Source organism: Saccopteryx bilineata, chromosome 3, assembly GCF_036850765.1.
Source record: "Saccopteryx bilineata isolate mSacBil1 chromosome 3, mSacBil1_pri_phased_curated, whole genome shotgun sequence".
Lineage (NCBI taxonomy): Eukaryota > Metazoa > Chordata > Mammalia > Chiroptera > Emballonuridae > Saccopteryx > Saccopteryx bilineata.
This window is the reverse complement of record NC_089492.1, coordinates 226,095,307-226,109,581: the sequence shown is the minus strand read 5'-3', so window position 1 is coordinate 226,109,581 and position 14,275 is coordinate 226,095,307. Positions and strand designations below refer to the sequence as shown.

Here is a 14,275-nt window from a genome sequence, read left to right as displayed (position 1 = left end):
AAAAGACAGTACAACAAAATATCTGAGAACTAACAGCACTTAGGATTAAAGTTATTTGGAATAAACCAATGAGACTGAAAAATTAAAGTTTCACAGAAGCAGTTACCATATTTCCCCATGTATAAGAGGCAACCTTTTTCAAAAAAAAAAAAAAAAAGAGGCAACCTTTTTCAAAAACTTTGGGGTCTGAAAACTGGGTGCGTTTTATACAGTGGTTGTAGATTTTTCTTACTTGCATTTCCCACTTTTTTGTGCTTGTTTTTGTGCTCATTGTTGAAGACAGTGATTCATCATCAGACACAGATGAGGCCAAGCTAATCGATGGGAGTTTTGACAGTGATAAGGAGTTGTATGAATTTTATGATGAATAAAACTTGAGTTCAATAACTTTACGTAATACTTTTTTTTCCAAATATCAGGCCCCAAAATTAAGATTTGTCTTATATATGGGAGCGTCTTATACATGGGAAAATATGGTATATTTTATCCAAATGGACAAGAAACAGAAGAAAATGGAGGAGGAGAGGTATGGGAAATCTGGACATCGAGTAAGAAGAGAACCAGACATGGGAAAGGTGGCAAGGATAATTAATATTCCCCAATATCTGTTTACCTGTCTTTACTAGTAAGAGAATTTTTATCAGGAAATATGGCTATTACAAATAAAGACAGCATTTTACAGCATCTCTTGCAGTTCTGTAGAGATATATGCCTCAATTTTGATTAATAAAATGTGAGCAGATGTGATACATGAAACTTTCAGATCATGAGCTGAGAGAGGAGGAGTCTGAGCTTTTGATGACTTTATAGAGTAGAGATGGCTTGCCAGCTGAGATTCGCGTGTGTATACTGGGGTGGTCAGGGCATCCATATGTTCATGTTGTCATGTTGTATCTCCACACACAAGCCTATGTCCTGACCAATACAGGAAACCAAGTGGATTGACTAAAACAGCATTTGATTTCGTGAAACAGAACATAAGCCTCTATGAGCCCCAAAGTGAAAGGTTGTAAAAACCTACAAAGAAAAATCAAGCTAGAGGTTTCTGAACAAGGGAATCAGACCACCCAAAAGAATTCCTTTGAACTCTATAAAACAAATATGCCTTAAGACTCTCTCCTGTCAAATAATCCAGCTGAACACAAAAACATTGAAAATCTAATGTAGGAATTCAAAAAAGCAGGTTACTATAAACTAGAGCATGATCAATTGGCTGTTGTGCTCTAAATTTTACTTCTCCACATTTGCATACAGATATCATTCAGTCAGATGAATGTGGCAGTCAAATGTTTAACTGATTACATTTATCTCTAAAAACAAATCTGCACCATTCAGCTAGCAGCTGTGAGCTACAAACTGTTGTAGTTCACATCAAAAGCGACCTTAAATTTGCTGTATTTTAAATTGCTCATAATATATTTTCTTGGAATAAATACAGCACTGTAGCTTAACATTTTCAAACTTGCACCAGAATGTGAATCGAAATTGACTACCTGGTGATTATTCAGCTTAGCTGAGCATTTATAATTCTTAGTGGAAGATCTCTAGGGGTGAATTTTCCAAGCCTGTGCAGAATTAGTTGAATGGCTTTCCCGAGTTTTAATGGGAACAATGCAGCTAAAAGCCTATATGCTATTTTGAAAGTTTAGGCGCAATTAGTGACCAAATGCAATAACTATTCACTGGATGCTTTCCTTATGCACTCAAGAAAGTTAAAGGAGAAAAATCAATGCTGATATCTCAAAAGGATTATCTTCATCTCAATGGCACTTGGAGGTCAGGAGTCAGGTTTAAAGGAGATATATATATGTAAAGGAGATATATATATATATATTTCCAGGTTGGGAAAACAAAGGGAAAGTCTTGAATTTCTGTACAATGCGAACTACAATTCCAACATCATAATAAGTTCCCCTTACGGTGCAGGAGCACCACAGGGGGTGACCAAGCGAGGAATTGTGACTTACCAGATAGAAAGGCTTCTGAAGTGCTGGTGTCAGTGTTTCCTGTAATTTTTAAATTACTTTCTCATTCCTGCCACATTAAGATCTCCTGGATGTATCATAAACTACTTACTGAGGGTATTCAGCTGGAAAATTGAAAAGAAAGCCTTTCAAGGGTTTTTCCTCTCCAAAACAGGTGGGAAGATCAAAAACAGCACTTGATTGTTTCTTTTGTTTCACCCAGGTTAAGTCTTTCAGAGTCTAGTAAATTTGCCACCTAATGAAAGAATTACGTGTGTATGTATATATTTAAATGAAGCCTGGAAATTTGGTAACAACAAAAGGAAGACAGTTGCTTTTCATAAGTTGAGCTGTTCACCCGGAAATGTCAAAACGTATTTACCTTCTGAAAAATGTCAAAGCTTAATACTCTGTATGATGAACCTGCTTTAACAATCTGTGAAAACATTGCAATTTCTCTATAAACATTGTGCAATACAAAAAAAAAAAAAAGAATGTTCACATTAACAAGGAAATGTATTAGGCTAAAGAAAGCAAGAATAAAGACATAATCAAGCAATTCATTTACCACTTAAACCATCAACCTCCAGCAAATATTGTGCAAATCTTCTCTTGTACCTATATTGTTTCAAGCTACCTTACCTTCCTCCAAGCAGATACTACCTCTAAGTTATAAATGAATCAAACAGGAAGAAAAGGTTGGGGTGGCATTTCTTTAAATAGAATTTCTGCACATTTAATTATTTTTTATCTTAAGAGTATGTGCATATACTTTTGATAAACAAAGTAAAAATATAAGTATTTGACTCAAAATGCTATAGAACACCCTTGAATTTGTGTACATAAATAAGCTCTACCAGTAAAGAGAGAGTAGCGGGAAGAGCAAGAACAAAAAGCCGAAGTCAGAAAATATAGCACAAGTATGGAACAACTAGTGGTTAAATTATGCTGCATTGTAGGATGCCAAAGAGTAATTGTGAGATAGCTAAATTGAGGTCATAGGGTTCAAGGTCTTTCTTAAATGCCTGGTGAAAAAGTCTGTGCGTTTTCTATAGGTGACACAGAACAAGTGAAGGTATTTGGGCATGTAAATAACATAAGTAATCTGTGCTAAAAGAAACTTAATCTAGCAGTAACAACCAAATAAATTCAACAGGGGTGATATTGCCTAAAAGTGAGGCATTCCATAGAGACAGAGTTGAATAAATACAAGACAATGTTTACATTCAGTAGAGTTCTCGGGATTATACAGACATGTACCCAGAGAGCATTCTTCCTTAGAATAATAAAAAATGGCAAATTAATAAACTGAGGTGGTGCATGACAGTGTTTAATATGACTCACCAGTGTTGTTGGATTGGAACGTCTTTCATCAACCAGAACACTGTAGTCACGGTTGGTCTTTGGGCCCACTGGGGGGTGGGGAGATAGGACTGGCATGTTTTTCTCTATAGACCATCTGATGGGCTCTCCCTAGAATAAGAAAGTAATTTAGCAAATTGATGCATAATTAGCAATCTAGGTTAGGTTAGTGCCTACCAGGAAAAATATCCTACATGACTAAGGAAGTTCTTTGTCATTAATTTCAAATGTTCCTTCTGAGTTTCTATCATAATAGGAAAAGTTTCCACAGCTGTACTGCAGAATTAGGTATGGTAATGAAAGGCAGGAAACAGTCTGCTTTTTCAAAAACACAGCTATACTTAAAGAAATAGCCACAGAGGCAATGTATCCTTTCTTTTTAGCAAGAATATTTATTAATCTGCTTTAAATAGATAACCAGAAGAAGCATAATGCTCCTCACTACTCTGACTAGTAGAGATTAACAGAAAGTATTACTTTTCTACCTTCCAAAAATATTAAATAATGCCCTAAACAAAAGGACTGCATATTATGTAAAAGAGAGCACAACATAGGTCTTTTTACTAAGTGCAGCTATAAAATGAAAATTGTTACAAGTGAAAATCATACAAGGAGGAACCAGAGTGTCATCACAAATCTGCCAATGCTATAACAGGCCCATGTATATCTAGTTAGTGTGCCTGGCAATCTGGGCGAGAGTGGATTGCACATTGCTTCAGCCAATGCTAGTCACTCTTTATTTCCAAGAACCATTTTTCTCCTTCAACATTTCAGCAGTAAATTATAGAATCTATAACTCAGTCCTTGATGTAGGACAATATTGGCAAAGTTGAATTACCCACAATTCTCTATACACTAACTCTTCTGATCTTGAAAAACTCACCTGTCTCCAGTTATTTAACAACACTTTTGTCACAAGATTATCTTCTGACCATGATAAAATAGACAGATTTGAGTCTATCAAGAAAGAGGGGAAAACTACTATCTTACATGGGAAGTTATTCTACAGAAGCTTTACAAATATTCATCAGTTTGTGAGATGTGTCTTAGGCCTCGCATTTGTAATATGACTCAGAAAATGAAGAACAGCATGTGAGTTTGAATAGCTCAAGAAATTGAATAAAACTGCCAGCCTAAACTAAAACCTTTCCAACATGCCTAATTGAACCACTTGTCTCTTGACTCAAATTTATTTATTTCATAAGTTCACTTCAAAGAAGGATATCAAATACAAAAATAGAAAAACAGAATTTTTCAATGCCTTGTACAAAATGTCTGTTGTTATGCTGCTGTTTGCTAAGTTAGATTTTTTTCTACCACATATTCTCAAGGGTCATATTTGCATAAAAATGTGCCATTGGATAATTCTTCAAATGCCCTGTTTTCCATCACAATGAAACATCACTGTCTATTTTTACCTTCATAAGGCAAAAAAAAAAAAAAAAGTCCTTCAATCTCTATCACATTATCAGTCAAGAAAATACAAAAGGAAAATTCCAAACCTGAAAAGAATGTTTTTAAGTTTTTCTTTGAAAGATTTGTGTCTTACAAAACTTACTACTTTGCATGGGCAACACCTATTTTGTCATGATCCTCTGTAATAATAGTGGCCACGATTTAGGCTCAGAAAGCTATCATTTGACTTCAGCTATGAGTTACCCCAAAGAAAAGTGCCTGGAGGAACTTCAATAATAACACTATTGGCTTTCAAAATCATAAAATAATATTATGAAGTAAAAGAGAGCTGTGTAGCTTCTTACCTTAAATCTCTGCACTTGCTCCTTTCTAGCTAAAGTCTCCAGTTTCTTTTTAATTTCAAGCTGATGGTAATGCTACGCACACAGGCAAGAATGGAGGAGAGATTTGTATCAATTACATCAGCAAAACTTTTAGAGGAAAATAATCCTACAAGCTAACTGTATTCTCAATTACCCCTCTTGTCATTGAGATGGAGAAGAATCACCTGATTTTGTGTGCAAGTGGGAATATAAATTGGTACGACTCTTAGAAAGCCAATATACCATACAGTAGACAGTTAAAATTGTTCCTACCCTTTAACCAATATACTTCACTTCTAAGACAAGGAAGAAATCTAAATTTTTTTTAAAAAATTGTGTTGTGCACAAAGATGCAATCTAAAAGACTTTCGTTGTTGTTGGTAGTGTTCTCTTCCAAGCAAATATTCTGAAGCACTATGAAACTTAAAGAGAATAGTTAAGTTTTTGGTGCATCCATTTAATTGAATAGAATACAATCAATAAAATAAAGTTCATAAAGATTTTGTTTATAAAAAAATGGAAAATACATGTAAAACAGAAAAAAGGAAGAATACAGAATTGCACAGAAACGTTATTTTATTCATCAAGTTTATATTACATGCTTGTTCTTATGCTAGGATGGTGTTTCATGGGCATCATCTCTTCTTTAACAACTGTAATTGCCAAGCAGTCTTATTTAACAAATAAAGAAACTGAGGCAAGGTGTCATAAATTCACCCCCAGGTCACACATCTAGTCATTATTAAATTTTAGTCTATTCAGTGTTTTTAAACCTCAAGTCTGCAAATTGGCAGTTGAAAATCTCTGGATATGTCTTTGTTTGTTTGTATTTTTTACAAAACCATGTTCTCTCAAAACATACGTAGAGAGCAGGCTGACAGCTGTTGGGGGAGGGATTGGGGAAGGAAAGTGATGGGATAGAGAAAAACAGGACAAAAAAAATTTATGGAAGCCCTGGCTGGTTGGCTCAGTAGTAGAGCATTGGCCAGTGTGTGAATATCCCAGGTTTGACTGCCAGTCATGGCATGCAGAAGAAGTGACCATCTGCTTCTCCAGCCCTCCCCCTTCTCTCTTTCTCTCTCTCTCTCTTCTTCTCCCACAGCCACAGTTCAGTTGGAGCAAGTTGGCCCCAGGTGCTGAGGATGGCTCCATGGCCTCACCTCAGGCACTAAAATAGCTTGGTTACAAAGCAAGGGAACAATGACCCCAGATGAACAGAGTATCGCCCAGTAGGGTGTTTGCTAGGTGGATCCCAGCCAGAGCACATGCAAGAGTCTGTCTCTTTGCCTTCCCTCTTTTCACTTAAGAAAAATTAAAAATAAATAAATAAATAATATTCATAGACATGGACAACAGTGTGGTGATTGCCAGGGGTGGGGAGAGATGAAGGAAGGTATAGGGGGGATTAAAAAGAAACATAGCTTTTATTAAAGTATAAATATGAATAGAGACTAAAAGAAAATGTGACTATGTAAACAGTCCTTATCTCTGAGAGGAGACGTCCTATGTGGTTATTTTCCTTTTTTTAATTTAGAAATTAAATTTAATGGAAAGACAAGTATATTTTCCTCTTTTGTACTTTCTTCTGTTTTCCAGATTTTCTCTATTAGTCATATAATTGAAAAATAAAACTGATGTAAAAAATAACCTGCTTATAATTCAGGTTGAAATCATTCCAACACATTGGAGAGTATTTTAAAGAGCATTTTGTTCTCTTTTATAATCCTCTCCTGCTTTCCTGAAATCCTGCAGATGCGATTATTGCCTTCTTAAGCATCATACTCCACCTTTCCTATTCTCTCACCCATATGTCACCAAATTTGATTTAATCCCATGTCAACCACTTTCCACCTCCTATTTATATCTAACTCACTGTGGTCACCCACTTCCACCCCTTCTCCTCATTATCATAGCTGGAACTACTTTCACCAAGGCCACCAATGTCTTTGTCCTTTGGGTCAAACCTAATTTCTTTTATCCCAGTTGAATTCTGCCCCTGTGAGAACCTCCTGGCTTCCAGGATATCACTATATCAGGCACGTTTTCCCACCAGTTGAAAGTTCTTTTCCAGCCTATGTTGTTGTTCCTGATCTGCAATGTACATACCAACCCACCAAGCTAGAACCTTCCGAGCTTCTCTGGGCTGCTTCTCCTTCACCTTTTCTCAGTCAGTGTTGGTCTTTCTCCCTCTTTCCTGACTCCATGGACAGCTGCATGTCCCCAGCATTTCCACAATTGCTGATAGCGCACACCCTTTGGCAACAGCTTCCTAATTGACCTCCTACCTCCAATGTTTTCCAGTTCATTAATCCATCTTCCACACTTTTAACAACATCATGTTTCTAAAACAGCTCTGCTCCTTTGTTTTGCTCCTCTGATAAAAAATGTTTCATCACTTACAATCCAAATCTGGTTTGGAATTGAAGAACCTCCAGAAACTGGGCCTCAACTTGTTAGAGAGTGTTCCTTCCTGACACTCTTTTAACCAACCCACTGTGCAGTCTGGCCTCAGTGAGCTTTCCCTTCCAGCCATCCACAATGTCCTTTCACATCTCTGTAACTTTGCTCTCTGAAATGCCTTTCTTATGTTTTCATTGGATGTCTCACTCAATTTTTAAAGTCCAGTTCAACTAGCAGGACCTGTGAGCAGCATTCTTTGACTCTCACAGAGCCAAGTCATCAATTCCTTCTTTCCTGAATTCAGTCTGTTTGACCCTTTCTTCAAGCATTTGATCACTTTCTACAGTATTTTTTTTTAAGATCCTACAGTCATACATCATGTAGCCTCATAATGGTAGGTAGTAAGCCAGCAATTAATGTTTTTTGCATGAATGAATACATGAATATTAATATAACAACATTAGTAAACAGCATCAGCCTAAACTAAATGTGAGACAAATGTGACCATTTAGAAAGAAATATACTTTTTGCTAATTAATTTATACATTATAAATTACATTTCACCATTTATCTAAGATATTTATTCCAAACTTTAAGAATACAAAGATGATTAAACAATAGCATATTTAGCTGTTATAGTTGTCAGTTATACAAAAGTTTGGAAAACCATACTTCAAGGATCAAAGCTAATACAGAACTTGGTGCATACTGATTGTTTGAAACCAGTAACAGATTAAGTTTTCACTGTACTATTTTTGTAACATTAGTTGTAGAATTGCACTTAATACTTTCATAAGCAAGTGAATTTGGGGGGGCATAAACAATGATCATATGTAATTCATGTACATGATATAGCACAAAATGAATTCTTAAATTTACAGGTCACATACATCTTGAGTGAACACAACACTGCTCAATATAATGATAGCATAATTTTCAGTGGCACTAAGCTTAGTACTGCTTTACTGATGATTCTACAGTTGTTCAGAAATGTTTACTGCACCCACAGGTCAATGGTTTTATGAGCCAAGTTTTCTGATTTACTGCAGAATGTTAAAGCCAAGAAGTGACATGCTTTTTTACAGAGATTAAAATTGTGTCGATGCTCTATACTACAAATTCTGTAGAGCAAGGCTGAAATAATTTATCAAGTTAGCTAGATATCCTACTAAAAATGCCATGTCAGATTTTTTAAAATGTTGTTAATGCTTGGATTGTAAATTCATGCTGACCAACGTGGCCTAGAGTAGGAGGGACAGCAGATGTTTCAATGCCTATTGCTTGAAATTTAGCATACGACTGAGCTTCAGAGCCTTAAAAGAATAACAAATCTGAAATAATTCATGGCAGTGGAATTACTGATATTTAAACAGATGTCACTTGTTTTTAGCAAATGGAAATTGAGGTACAGATGGTGAGGGCTGGTATGTTTTAGAGTTGCCGTTATGGATTAAAAATCTTTATTTGTTCAATTAAATATCACAAAAATATATAATGGTGTCCATATTATTCTCTAACAGAAATGGAAAAATGCTTACCTTAGTCTGCTGGCTCCTTGCTACCTATAGAGATACAAAGCATTTAAATCTCAGGTCACCTTATTCCATTCTTTTTAAATGAAATACAGGAAGAATGCTCCCTGCCTCTGGATACAGAGGTGTTATTAATTATCATATTAGAAAATATCAGTACTACAGAAAATAGTAAATACTTGTACCTCCATATCAAGAACCTTATGGAAAATAGCCTGGGCTAAGCACTCTCGAATATATTTTTGGTGATCCCTCTTCATGATATTTAGCTTGTATTCTTTTTCAGAAAGTATTCTTCCACTTCTTGTGATCTGTCATGAATAAATAAAACACACATAGAAATACAAAGCAGAAAATGTATTGTTACTCAACACAAAGGGAAAGAAGAGAAGTGGCATCTCCTAAGCCTAAAGGAGTATATTACAATGGTTGATAAACTTTCACTTTTAATAAATATTTCATAAGGCAAAAATAGAGAAAGGCAGTCTTATATACCCATCACTGTGAAAATATATACAGTTGATGTACTTGTTATTTTAAAACAAGCTTTTCATTAAAGTAGCAATTTTCCCTTGACGGAACCCAGGTATTCTTTTTCTTTCTTTCTTTCTTTCTTTCTTTCTTTCTTTCTTTCTTTCTTTCTTTCTTTCTTTCTTTCTTTCTTTCTCTTTTTTTTTGCATGCATGCGTTGGGGAAGAAAGGGTGGGGTGCTATCTTAAACCAATAAATACGGGCAGTGATCACAGGCTGATGACCTCACAGGAAGTATACTTTGAAGGGAAAAATATATAAGCTACAGAGGCTCTCATCGGTTTGTTTTTTAAAATAATTGGCTTCATTACTTTGTCTCCACACTGCTTTTTGTTCTTCTTCTCTTCAACCCAGAATGTAACTTAATGTGATGTGATTTGGATTTTTAAAGCTTATATTGTGCTGAAGATAGAAAAAAATCCAGATTGGTTTCTGTTGGCATCATTGCAAGTCCCCAGGATGGTGGTTTCTGGTTTTTTATTCGCAGTTGACCCTTGAACAACATGGGGTTTAATGGGTTCCATACAGCCAAAATCTGCAAATAACTTTTGAATCCTCAAAAACTTAGTTGTCCTTCAGTTTTCTTTGGAGAACTGGTTCCAGGACCCCCAAAGAACCAAAATCCATGGATGCTCAAGTCCACCACATAAAACAGCATAAGCAAATATTTATACTTGGCCTGCTGCATCCACAGATCAAAACAACATAGTATTTGTTGAAAATAATCCACATGTAAGTGGACTCATGCAGTTCAAACCTGTGTTTGTGTTATTCAAGGGTCAACTGTACTTATTTGTTTGTTTGTTTTTTCCTTTTAATCCTTCTTATGGGCACATTATTTGGTATTTTTAATAACTTCTTTTTTTAAAAAAGGGGTGCTATTTTTCCTGGATTGTTGATCTTTTTCCTTTCCACTTAATTAAGCCTGCTCTTTTTTTAAAAAGTCTAATCTGTGCCTACACATTTATTAATTTTGATAACTATAGTATTTTTAACACTGTTGTCACAACATATTGGAATGCTGTGATTAAGTTGTGCTACAAGTGATTGGTTATTGATATATTTTTTTTATGAATGCATTTTCCAATGGAAGAAATGGGTGTGGTAGTAGAAAGTATGTGTGGGATTACAAATCAGTCACAGTCTTTGTCCATGGCACATCAGGCCATGTGCTCCATTGGGAAGAATATGTTGAGAACTTGCTGTACTGCCACCCTCTCTGCAGTTAGATGTGTCATTGTTTTCTCTCCCTTGGGAGTGGTCTAATCTCTCCAACTAGACTGGCAGTTTCTATGGGAATAAAATTCTTAAACTGGCGCCTGCTTCAGAATCACCTTAGAAGGCAAATTGAAAAACAGATTGGCAATTTGATGAGGATTACATTAAATCTGTATATTGCTTTGAGTAATATGACCATTTTAATTTGGTATAACCACTGTGGAGAACAGTATGGAGCCTCAAAAAATTAAGGCTGACATTACCATATGACCCGAAATACTGACAAATAAATTACAACAATACACTAAAAATAATATATCACCATTAAGTGAGGTTTATACCAGAGACACAAAGATGGTTTAACATATGCAAATAAATCAATGTAATGCACCACATTAACAAAATAAAGGATAAAAACCATGTGGTCTTATCAATAGATGCAGAAAAAGCATTTTATAAGATACAACACTTATTTATGATTAAAATAGTCGAGAAAATAGATATAGAAGGGAGGTACCTCAATATAATAAAGGCTATCTAAGACAAACCCTTAGCTAATATATTGAATGGTGAAAAATTAAAAGCTTTTCCTCTAAAATCATAAACACAAAAAAGGATGTTCACTCTTACCACTCTAATTCAATATAATACTAGAGGTCCTAGCCAGAGCAATCAAGAAAGAGAAAAAAATAAAAGGCATCCAAATTGAGAATAAAAAATAAAAGTGTTACTTTTTGCAGTTGACATGATTCTCTATATAGAAAACCTTCAAAACTCCATGAAAAAATTATCAGAAACAATAAACAAATACAGTAAAGCTTCAGAGTATAAAATTAATGTACAAAAATCTACTACATTCCTATATACTTACAATGAAATTTCAGAAAAAGAAATTTAAAAATTCATTTTGTAATTGCAGCAAAAAAATAAAATACATAGAAATAAACTTAAAAAAGAATGTGAGGGACTTATACACTGAAAACTACAAAGCATTATTAAAAGAGATTGAAAAGAACACAATGAAATGAAAAGATATTCCATGTTTATGGATTAGAAGAATCAACATAGCTAAAATGTTCCTACTACTCAAAGCAATATACAGATATAATGCAATCCCCATTAAAATCCCAATAATATTCTTTAAAGAAATAGAAAAAAAAATTATCAGATTGTATAAAACCACAAAAGACCCTGAATAGCTAAAGCAGTCCTCAAGGGAAAGGAAAAACAAAACAAAACAAAAAATCAAAAACAAACAAAAAACCCAGATGTCTAACACTACCTGACTCCAAATTATATTACAGTTAATCAAAGCAGCATGGTATTCACAGAAAAACAGACACACAGGCCAATGAAACAGAATTGAGAGACCAGAAATAAAACCATATATATATATATATATATATATGTAAGCAATTTTTGACAAAGGAGTTTAAAACATACAATGGAGAAAAGAAAGACTTTTTAATAAACGGTGCTGGGAAAATTTGAAAGCCAATGCAAAAGAATAAACTATACTACAGTTTGTCTCCATGTAAAAAATATTAATTCAAAATGAATCAAAAACCTAAATATAAGACCTGAAACAATAAACTACATAGAAGAAAATATAAGTACTAAATTTATGGACTTTGGTTCGAGAGATTTTACAAATCTGACCCCAAAAGCAAGGGAAGTAAAGGCAAAAATAAATGAATGGGACTATATCAAACTAAAAAGCTTCTGCACAGCAAAAAAACCCAACAAAACAAAAAAGACAACCAACTGAATGGGAGATGATATTTGTAAACAACAGGTTCAACAAGAGATTAATATTCAAAAATAAAAAGAAATACAACTCAACATCAAATAAACAATTCAATTAAAAAATGGGCAGAGGATCTGAACAAGCACTTCTCCCAAGAAGACATACAAATGGCCAACAGATATAAAAAAAGATGATCAACTTCCTTAGTATTAGGGAAATGAAAATCAAAAGTACAATGAGACACCACCTCACATCTGTTAGAATGGCAATTACTAACAAGTAAAAACAAGTATTGAATAGGTTGTGGAGAAGAAGGAACTCATTCACTGCTGGTGGGAATGTAAACTGGCAGGGCCACTATGGCAAACAGTATGGAGATTCCTAAAAAAATTAAGGAGAGAGTTATCATAGACTCAGCAATCCTTCCTCTGAGTATATACCCTAAAAATTTGAAAACATTTATTCACAACAATATATGTACCCCTATGTTCACTGTGACATTAATCATAGTTGCCAAGATATAAAAAACAACCAAAGCCAGAGGACCTGAAGACAGCAGTGGAGTAGGCAGACGCACAGACTCCCAGCTCACACCACCGAAATGGATTATAAACTAATTTATGAACAATCAGAGTGAAAAACCAAATCTGGACTACAAGACCAGCTCTCAAAAACCAAGGAGCAAATAAGAAGCCACAACAGACCTGGTAGTGAGTGCCTGAATCTCCCCTGCTTACAGGAATGGGGTGGGAGAGGGGAGGTTAAGAGCCAGAAGGGATCTCACTCCAAGGAAAAGAGCAGTAAATACTGCTCACAGCCACTTGCCTGGCGACCAGAGAATGAGATGTAGCCCCTGCCCTGGGGCCACCAAGGGCCAGCATGGTGGTGGGGAAGGAAAAGAGGCAGCTGTCACTGAGAGGGACCCCAGGAGAATACGGAATTCAGGTCATTTTCCCCAGAGCTGATCCTGGTTTGACCATTTGTTCATTTTCACTCATTTTGTTTTAAAGTTTGCTGTTGGCTCCTTTGCCCCCAATTAGCAATAGTCCTTGCACTGCAGCACACGACTCTGAGCAACAACTCCTGGGCTAGCTGAAGACACTGAGAAAGGAGTAAGGTCTCTGGACCAGCCTGCCTACCCTCCCCCAAACCCTGGCTTTGGTTTGCTCCTTCGTCCTCTGTCTCTTTCCGGCTGTGTCTCTCTTTCCCTCAGATTGCTTCAGGAGAAGGAAAGAAATGTTATTTAAAGAGAAGTTTAGTGAAACTAAATACTTGTATTTTCAGCTATTGACATTGGATTTGTGCTGCTCCTGCCCAGCCATTTGGGACAAGTCTTTAATGGCCTCTCTTTGCCCGACGGTCTAATGCAAACAGACCATAAAAAAATAAACTTTCCTCCCAAATATAAAAAAAAAAAAAAAAGATTCCTTTGATAGATAATTGGAATAAAGAAGATGTGGTACATATATACATTGGAATACTATTTAGCCATAAGAAAAGATGAAATACTGCCATTTGCAACAACATGGATAGACCTTGAGAATATTATATTACGTGAAATAAGTCAATCAGAAAAAGCTAAAAACTTATGATCTTACTCATATTTGAGATATAAAACAGAAACTCATAGACACGGACAACAGTATGGTGATTACCAGAGGGAAGCAGGGTGAGAGAGTAGTAAAGTATAAAAGGGACAAAATATATGGTAACAGAAGATAATTTGCTTTTGGGTGGTAGGCA

General features: G+C 35.4%; 1 protein-coding gene across 2 annotated transcripts in view; it reads right to left on the bottom strand.

The window, feature by feature from the left end:
• The window catches only part of ERICH3 (glutamate rich 3), a 141,511-nt gene that overhangs the window by 92,125 nt on the left and 35,111 nt on the right, over window positions 1-14,275 (bottom strand). The window contains exons 1-4 of one of the 2 annotated variants that reach the window (XM_066268882.1): window positions 9,222-9,257; window positions 9,043-9,062; window positions 5,087-5,158; window positions 3,309-3,437 (exon numbers count right to left, since the gene is read on the bottom strand). In XM_066268882.1, the coding sequence (XP_066124979.1) occupies window positions 3,309-3,404 (96 nt within the window). In that variant the 5' untranslated portion in view covers window positions 3,405-3,437; window positions 5,087-5,158; window positions 9,043-9,062; window positions 9,222-9,257. Of the gene's footprint in view, window positions 1-3,308; window positions 3,438-5,086; window positions 5,159-9,042; window positions 9,063-9,221; window positions 9,348-14,275 lie in introns of those variants that run through there. The other variant, XM_066268881.1, reaches the window with a different exon arrangement.